We start from the raw sequence: 8,916 nt of genomic DNA, 5'->3' as shown, positions 1-8,916 counted from the left end.
ACTCCTCCTTCCCCTCCCCTTCCACTCCTCCTTCCCCCTCCCCTTCCACTCTCCTTCCCCTCCCCCTTCCACTCCTCCTTCCCCTTCCCTCCCATTCCATCTCCTTCCCTCCCATTCATCTCCTTCCCTCCCCTTCATCTCCCATCTTCCTATGTCGCTCACCTGCCATGATCGCTGCTTCACCGTAAAAGGCCCCGGAAATAGATGGAGGGTTCATATGGTCAGTGAGGGGATGTGGGTTACCAAAGCTGGCCGCACGACTGACTCGGAGTCGGCGTCGGCCCACTGCGGCGGCGGTGCCACGGTGAGAGAGACTCTCCGCCTACTACTACGTGCCGCCGCAGTGCACGGTGACGGTCACCCGGTACCATGCGGTACCGTACCGTACCGTACCGTACCGCCGTCACTATTCCGGCGGCCCGGAGTCCTGCCACTGAGTCCGGCTCGGACCGGCATCGGTACGGGCCGGCGGTACGGTCCGACCGTCGGCTGCTGAGTGACAGGCAGTGTGACAGTCCCCGGGGCCTGGGTTCAAGTTCACCGGACTCGCCGGGCGGCGCCGGGCCGGCGGCGCCTGCACGGCCCGGCGGCCCCAACGGTCCGCCGGACGGTCACCGTGACCGTCACGCCGGGCCGGGGGCCGCCCGGAGTCCTGACCGTACTTGCGGCGGGCCCGGGCCCGGCACTGCCGCCCGGCCCGCGGGGCCCGGCGCGGCGTGCCACACTCGGAGTGTCCGTACGGTCGGATCCGATCCGGCGCCGGGCCTGGCGGCCGCAGTAGTATGCAGGCTGACGGTCACGCCACTGCCGTCAGGTGCCAAGTGACTCGTTCTCAAGTTGAGCCTGCCAGTGTGACGGGGAGTCAGTCCGGGACTTTCAAGTCAGAAGGCCCCGGGCCGGCCCGGCAATCCGTGGCATCATGCCATGATGCCCGGCCATCGGCACTTGGCTGAGCCGGCGTCACCCGGTGGCCCTCCGACAGTGCTGTCACATCCCGGGCCGCAGTCATCAGTGTACAGACTTTTACCGTAGTACTCTTGAAGGCTCAGCCAATGAGACGCAAGGCACTGCAGAATTCATCACTTACTCAAAGTTAAGTTGAAAATCAGTACGCCTCAATTATTATTATGTGCGTTTACTCAATTGTTAAAAAACGGCCGCGAGCCTTCGGAGACTCGCCTACTGGACGACCGTCCGGTCTGAAAGTTCAAGTTAGGAGGCTATTAGGCACCCCAAAATAGCCTCCTAATAAACTCGCCTACTAGCGGCTGCTAGGGCCTACTTAAATAAGTTAAGTTTACGGTAGTAGCCCCCGGCATTGAAACTTGAAGCAACTGACTAGTCAACAGTAGGCGCTATGCTAAAAAAAGGTGTTCTTTACTCAAACTTGGTGCCCTGGTAGAAGTTGATACCCGAAAGGATGTGTGAACGCAGCGATTGCTTCTCCAGGAGTAACGTGACCGCTGAATACTCTCGGAAAGGGCTGTAATCGCTCCATTCGGCATTCAGGTTCTGCCAAAAAAAAAAATGGTCAACCCGCAAGCTGTCACGTTACTCCTGGAAAAATCAATCGCTGCCTTCTCACATCCTTTCGGCGTCCTCGCTTTACTACCCTGCCTCGTGTATCCTCGCCGCCGCTTCAAGTTGCTGGCCTGTTACCCCAAGGGCATCCTCGACATGGTCCGGCCCTCTGCCTCCCCCGCCTCCAAGGCCGTCGCCCTCGCCTTCGCCCAAGCGGTACCTCCCTCCCTCCCTCCCTCTCTGCCTTGCTCTCTCCCTCCTTCTCCTCCTCCTGCCTGACTCCTGTCTGCCCCAGGTTTCCCGAGCCGTCCCTGCCTCCCTCAGCCACCTCTTCATCCCCCGCAAGGGCCGCCTCTCCATGTACGACGGCCTCCGCGACTGCATCCCGGCCGCCGTCCGCTGCCAGAGCCAAGTCATGGGAGGGCACGGGGTGAGCGAGGTGGAGTTCAACAAGGTCCTCGAGCACAACGGCTTCCCCAAGATCCGCGACCGCTGCATCCTCCCCGATGACGTGGAGGCGACGGACTTCTCGAGGAGCAGCAGCGCGCGCTACTTCTTCTCCAACCGCCGCTGGATCAACCCCGACGACCCCCACGAGCTCCAGGAGCTCCGGCAGGCCTGGCTCAAGCTCCGCCAGCTCGCGTGGAGGCTCGGGGCGGACGTGAGCCTGGAGGCGCTGGAGCAGTGCTGCCGGGAGAGGTACGGTGTGTGGGCGGAGATGACAACCAACTGGAGCAAGGCACCGCGTCGGGTGCGCCAGAAGGGGCGACGCAGCAGGCTGCAGGTCCCAGCCGACGGGTCGGGAGGCTCCGAGACTGACCGATACTCGTCGCCGCATGATGCGACGCCATACTCGCCGACATGGTCCGAGATCGAGATGGACATGCCGGGAGAGGGTCCGGCGTGGGTTGATGGCGTGGAGCTGCCTGAGCGCTCAGAGCGAGGGACATACGGCAGGAGCCAAGGAGAGGAGCTGAGCTTGGAGGCTGATCGCGCAGACCAAGGATGGCTTGACGTCGGAGGGGTCGGGGGATGGCTGGAGGGAGCGGAGGTGATGATACACGGAGAGGAAGAGGAGGACACAGCTGGGCGTTGTAGGCAAGACCGGTGGGCGAGTTGGCAAGGAGACTTTGCGGGCCAGGAGGAGGAGCAGGAGGAGACGTGGGGGCTTTGCATCTCGCAGATGCGGGAGGAGGACTCAGGGTGGGAGAAGATCATAGGCGGGAGTGAGGAGGAGGAGATGGGGTGGAGATGACGGATGAGACCAAGAGGGCATGAGCGAGGAAGGGCGGGGGGGAGCAGGAAGGACGCACGGGCGCACAGCGCACTGGAGGTATTGGGTGTGAGTCTGGTCTATTTTTTAAGTTGAAATAAAAAGTCTGCGAACAACTCTCAGGGCAGGTCTGAAGAATGTCGAACGAGCTCATAAGAGAAGGCATCAGCATCGTTGCGGCCGCAAAGCTCACAGTGAGAGAGACTTCAGTACACTGACAAGGGATGGCTGGGGTAGGGACGGTAAAACGGCTGGAGTAGGAACAGCTGGGGTAGGGACGGTAAAACGGCTAGAGTAGGAACAGCTGGGGTAGGGACGGTAAAACGGCTGGAGTAGGAACAGCTGGGGTAGAGTAGGGACAGCTGGAGTAGGGACAGCTGGGGTAGGGACGGCTCTGATCCGAGGCGGCTGCTGCCGAGAGTTTCAAGCTACTCTGCCTCGGCTGCGCGACGAGAACGTGAGCTTGAGCTACGTCAAGTGCGACGGTGACATGTACTCGTCGACGTTCGAGTGCGTTCAGTTCTTGTATTCTAGGCTGGAGTGCGGGGGCTACATCTACTTCGATGACTACCATGAGTTTGGGGAGTGTCGACGAGCCGTGAAGGACTACTTGACGCAGACAAACCAGCAGGACGTGGCGGAGGACATGTTCTCTGTGCGTCAAGGCTTCGGGCTCGGCGTGTACGACAGGACGCTGACAAAAGCCAAGTACGAGGCGGTGTTTTGGCGGAAGGAGTGCGAGCGCAAGGAAGCGGGTAGGAGGAGGGAAGGGAGGAGGAGGCAGGTGTCAGCGGAGGTGGGCGAGCGGTCGGGCAAAGAGAGACAGAGATCGAGTCGCGGAAGAGTGCCAGAGATCAGCACTGTGAATGCAGGTGAAGGAAGCAAGCGCCTTAGGCGCGAGTCGTAGTGACTTCGCAGGCAAACTTGGAAGAATCGTTCTCGTGTTACTGATGGTCATTGGGGATTCAAACTAGTGAGAGTGAGTGCTGGAAAAACTCCACTCTCAAGCTCACAGTCCCATCACTCAGTCATGTGTATGAGGAAGGAAGAGGTGGAGGGGATTGGACGAGGACGAGAACGAGGAGCCTGGAGGGAGAGGGAGTCAGTATGAGGAGGAAGAGCAGCTGACGGCTGGAGGGAGAACAAGCAAAGATCCTTGGATAGCTGCTTGTTCAATTTTCTCCTCATGCCTACCACTACCTTCACGGCTTTCTTGCTCCAGATTCTCTGTCCACTTGAGATTTTCTCCTCGGAATCACTCAAAATTTGGCTGAACATCTCAGTTCTCCTTCACATTGTGAACGAGACGAAGCTGATCATCTGCTCGTCCTGTCTGACTTCAACCATCATGTTGGCTCGTCGTACCCGCTTCCTCCCATGCATGCACTACCGCAGTCAACAAGTTCCCGCCATACGCGGTGCACGCTCTCTCGCAGATTCCTAAAACAGAACTCTCCGATTCAAGTTGCTGTTCAGACCAGGGGTGGGGTACAGGGGTGACCTCACTGAGGGGTATTTTTTCTGGGTAAATAAGGGGTATGACTGTACTACTGAAGACCAGACACCGGTGGTACTCGATCTACCCCACCCCCTCGATCGGAGTAGTGAGCCCTGGAGTCTTCACATGCATCAAGCGGCTGGTGTTCTGGGAGGGGGTGGGGGTGGTTCTCCGGGTGTGCTGAGGGACGCAGTGCCGTAAGGTAGGGTAGTATTGAGAGTATGTAGGGGTACATGTATGGGGGAATTCAGGGGTACCGTGGGTTTCTAGCAGGGTGGGGGTGGGGGCCGTTGTCGGTGTAGAGGGGAATGAAATGGATGAGGCGAAGGGGAGAGAGGAAGGAGGGAGGAGGAGAGGAGACGGCAGAGGAGAGGAGGAGAGGCGAGACTAGGGCAGAGAGAACTTGTTTGTAGGGACTCGGCGTACAGAAGGTGAGGAATACCGGAGAGACAGGACTGTGTGTGCTGGGTGAATAGAAGGGTTTTACACTCTTACGTCTTGTTCAAGCTTGCGGGGGTGCGGTGCTACAAATTTGTGAGAAGGGAGGGTCGGAGGAGACAACAAGATCCTCGTGATTGAAATAGACGGACATAAGGAGATATTTGCTGTTGTCTCGCTATCTTCCTGCTGCATTGCGATCATTCCTCGGAACTGCAGGGACTGGGACGTTGGCGACTCTATCGTGAGCAAGTAGCTGTATGGCCATGCTCCGCATCTTCCTTCTTCTGTTTCTGTGTATCTTACCTGCTGCCCTGTCCTGCGATGACCAGTCAATCAACGAGCTCAAGGACATCCTGTTTAATGGCGACGGGGGGATCGGAGCGGTGTGTGGAGTGTCCGCTCTGCCGTGCAGCATTGACAAGACGAAGCGATGCTCGGCCAAGTGCCAAGGGAAGTACAGCAACCTGACCAAGCTCTGCGTTGACTGCTTCTATTCTCCTGTTTCCAACGATCTTTGCAAGAAGGACCTCCTCAGTACTCTGTTCATGTGCCTGGACGGGCTCAACTTAGAGTGTAACGGGGGTTTGTCGTACCCTACACAGAGCATCGCTGTGCCGAGCAAGAGCGACAAGTCGTCAGTCGAGCTGCTCAACTACATAGTCTTGCCCTGGGTGAACCTTGCTCTTGTGGTCTTGGTTTGGCTGTATGTGATCAGGAAAACGACCAACAGCAGAGGGTCCAGGTCGAGGCAAGACTGGAAAAGGAAGAAGAATGATTCGGCAAACAGCGATGAATCCGACGAAGAGAACTTGAGCACATCGAGGAATCAACGTAACGATGTGACTGGAGAAATACAGGAAGAGCAGGGAGATACTCCAGCAGCACCCAACATGCAAATCTACGTGGACAAGATGAAATCGTCCAAGTCGCTCTCCTCATTCAGGAAGTCAGACAACGACAGTGGAAGTGAGCTGGGTGAGACGCGGACGTCAGCAAGAGCGAAGAATGAGATCGGGGCCGCGAGATCGGAGGAGAACAACGGGAACAGCTTCGGTCTCCCCTTCTTGAAACGAGCCTTCAAACAAGACGGCTCAGAGGACAAGCGAGACGTCGAAGCATCTTTCAGCTTCAACACAAATCAAGATCCGTCACCTTCTACTGCCTCGGGCATGAGGTGCTCTGACGCGTTTGATGTCCGTTGCTCGTTGACGAGACGGTTACAGACCTCCGGAGGCGATTCATGACGTCCGACCCTCGTCCTCCCTCCTCAACAGCATCGAGCCAGCGACGCCTGCCATGACCACACCGGGAGGCAGCGTGTTTGCCAAGGTACTTGAACCTCTGCCAGCAGCCTTGCCCATGACCTCCCCCGCAGATGATGTCCAACATGTCGATGGAGCAGCGGTCACAGTTCAGTGCCATGATGAACATGTCACAGGAACAGGTAAGCCCTTGCTATCGCTCTCCCTTCCTCCCTGCAGGGCTTGTGCCCTGCAGTCCCCGTCCCCTTCCCCTCTACTCCTTCATTCTCTCCCTCTGTCTTTCCCATGCGCTTCTGACCACTTCAATTCAGATGTCGGTACTGCCGGAGAGCATGCGCAAGCAGGTCAGCATGCTGCAGAACTTTAACAAGCAGCCTGCGGCGGCCCAGTCGGGAGGGCCGGAGGAGAGCACGCTAATGTCCCCCAGAGACATCTTTCCCAAAGTCGGGCCCTCCCCAGGTTGACCAGCACAAGGCTCAGTGAGGGCTGGGAGGCATGTCAGGCCCCGGGCCGGGCCGGTCTCGGACACTCAGTGACGTGTAACGGTCTTCAGAGGCTGTCACGTGAGGCTGTTGGCGCCTGAGCAAGAGACAATGACGTGCGGAGGTCGGGGGTCACTACAAGATCTTGTCAAGTCAAGTTGATGTGCCGACGGTCAGTGAAGCTGAGAGAGCAGCAGCTTCAGTAACTTCATCTCTAAAACTTCAAAGCTTGAAACCTCATTCCTGCATTCACACGCTGTCAAGCTCGCGGTCACGTGAAAGCTCTCTCGTGGGACCTTGACTATGTTGAGATCTCTCAAGAGATGTGTCCAAAGAGAAACAGGCTGATCTACTATCACCATCCCCACCACCACTGCGACTTCTGAAGTGCTACTGTCAGCACCCCTTGCAAGCTCGCTGATGCTTGCTGCCTTGCTGTGCCTGAGCATGTAGCATGTGATCGTCGCTAGAACGACGACAGCTAAGAGCAGGGAGCAGGGAGCAGGGAGCAGGGAGCAGATCAGAGAAAGGAAGAGGAGAGAAGGGAGAGATAAGAGAAGAAAACTGTTGCATGACGACATGAGGACAATGGAAAGGCAAAAACTGATGAGAAAGACGAAGAATCCTGAAAGGTTGACAAGATCAACAAGGGAGTATGAAGAAGAACAAGCAAGATGCGATGATGAGAATGAAAGACTTGATAACAAGCAAGGATTGGGATTCTCGAGAGCGAAAGACAGGAGGCATTGTCATCTTTGGCAATTTGACAAGAGAGGAGATCACAACATGTGTTGATCATGCTTCTCATCTGCTTTTCAGCAGACAAATCGAATGTTTCAAATGCTTCATGAAGACAAAAAATAATTTCTGAAAAACTTGCAGCGTGTCTGAAAATGTTCAAAAACCAACAGCACCAAACTGAGTCTTTAAAGAAACGATCGATGAAGCAGAAAGTTCAACTGTTCCAAGACAACTAAAAACGAACATCTCAAAAAACCTTCTGACTTCATTGCAGCCGTTGAGCTCCCATCACTTGCTTCACTATCTTCTCACGCTCCCAGCTCCCGGTGCTGATCTATGGCACTTGTCCACGACTCGATCTCTGTCTCTCTTTGCCCGACCGCTCGCCCACCTCCGCTGACACCTGCCTCCTCCTCCCTTCCCTCCTCCTACCCGCTTCCTTGCGCTCGCACTCCTTCCGCCAAAACACCGCCTCGTACTTGGCTTTTGTCAGCGTCCTGTCGTACACGCCGAGCCCGAAGCCTTGACGCACAGAGAACATGTCCTCCGCCACGTCCTGCTGGTTTGTCTGCGTCAAGTAGTCCTTCACGGCTCGTTGACACTCCCCAAACTCATGGTAGTCATCGAAGTAGATGTAGCCCCCGCACTCCAGCCTAGGATACAAGAACTGAACGCACTCGAACGTCGACGAGTACATGTCACCGTCGCACTTGACGTAGCTCAAGCTCACGTTCTCGTCGCGCAGCCGAGGCAGAGTAGCTTGAAACTCTCCCTTGAGCACCTTGGCGGTACCGCCGTTGAGCCTGGGCCACTCGAACCCCTCCCGCGTCCAGTTCCTCTCCCACCCCTCCCACTCCTTGACGAAGCGAGCGAAGGGCACGTAGAACTCTCCTCCTCGAAACTGCGAAGGCTCCTTGCTGAAGCTCGTCTTCGAGGGAGTTGGCAGCCCCTGCCAGCTGTCCGCCAGGTAAAAGTCCCGACGGTCTCCCACGCAGCTTAAGAGCGACTGGATCATGCACGCGCCTCCTCCGTTGGCGACCCCTGCCTCGATGAAATCGCCCCGCAGCCCCCGCAGCAGGATCTGCTTTGCGAGCCACAAGGTAGCGAACCTCCTCTCGATCTTCATCATCGACTCGAACTGATCGATCTGCGACCAAACCTTCTGGAAGCACGTCTCCACTCGCTCAGCTGACAAACCTGCTGCTGAGCTTGGCACGGCAGGTAGGGGGGTCGAGGAGGATGGAACCAGGCGCCCTTCCTTGAGACTCATCAGATCTCTCACCAGTTCCTTGCTCTGATTTAGGGTCGCCTCCTGCTCTCTCGCTACTCTCTGCGCTGCTCGCCTCCATGCTCCCACCACCTGCTCGTACTCGCTTGTTCTTGCTTGCAGGCACTTGGCCGTTGCCTCCTCCATGAGGCGCTGGAAGCGAGCCTGGCTGTCATGGTGGAGGAAGGTGAAGCATAGGAGGCAGACGAACACCAGCGCGCTCAGCGACCATGGCAGGTAGTCGGCCGGTCTCAGCATGGCACTCGATTTAAAAAGCTTGCTTCCCTGCGAGATACCCGGTGACCATTAAACGTTTTAGTCAACTGTAAGTTTAGTCAACTTGTGACTCTTTCACTCGGAGTCACTCAACGGTAGTACCGGGCCGGGCCCGCCGGCGGCCGCCGGGCCCGCCGGCTCCTGGCGACTATCAA

The 8,916-nt window shown here is 57.2% G+C and overlaps 3 protein-coding genes across 3 annotated transcripts; 2 read left to right on the top strand and 1 right to left on the bottom strand.

The window, feature by feature from the left end:
- Nucleotides 1-3,284: 3,284 nt before the first annotated feature.
- On the top strand, nucleotides 3,285-3,701 carry GUITHDRAFT_145799 (hypothetical protein; the record flags this gene model as incomplete). The annotated part of the gene is made up of 1 exon (XM_005823365.1): nucleotides 3,285-3,701. One exon carries the CDS (start codon nucleotides 3,285-3,287, stop codon nucleotides 3,699-3,701), a length of 417 nt encoding a protein of 138 aa, XP_005823422.1.
- Nucleotides 3,702-4,990: 1,289 nt separating this feature from the next.
- GUITHDRAFT_117439 (hypothetical protein) lies at nucleotides 4,991-6,459 on the top strand (the record flags this gene model as incomplete). The annotated part of the gene is made up of 4 exons (XM_005823364.1): nucleotides 4,991-5,907; nucleotides 5,957-6,062; nucleotides 6,109-6,177; nucleotides 6,307-6,459. The coding sequence occupies 4 exons, from the start codon at nucleotides 4,991-4,993 to the stop codon at nucleotides 6,457-6,459; spliced, it is 1,245 nt and encodes a 414-aa protein (XP_005823421.1).
- A 1,093-nt stretch (nucleotides 6,460-7,552) lies between these two features.
- GUITHDRAFT_145797 (hypothetical protein) lies at nucleotides 7,553-8,743 on the bottom strand (the record flags this gene model as incomplete). Its single annotated transcript, XM_005823363.1, has 1 exon — nucleotides 7,553-8,743. One exon carries the CDS (start codon nucleotides 8,741-8,743, stop codon nucleotides 7,553-7,555), a length of 1,191 nt encoding a protein of 396 aa, XP_005823420.1.
- Between the last annotated feature and the right edge of the window lie 173 nt (nucleotides 8,744-8,916).

The sequence above is a fragment of the Guillardia theta genome (genome assembly GCF_000315625.1).
Source record: "Guillardia theta CCMP2712 unplaced genomic scaffold GUITHscaffold_110, whole genome shotgun sequence".
Lineage (NCBI taxonomy): Eukaryota > Cryptophyceae > Pyrenomonadales > Geminigeraceae > Guillardia > Guillardia theta.
The sequence above is the reverse complement of the archived record's forward strand: the minus strand, read 5'-3'. Positions and strand labels throughout refer to the sequence as shown.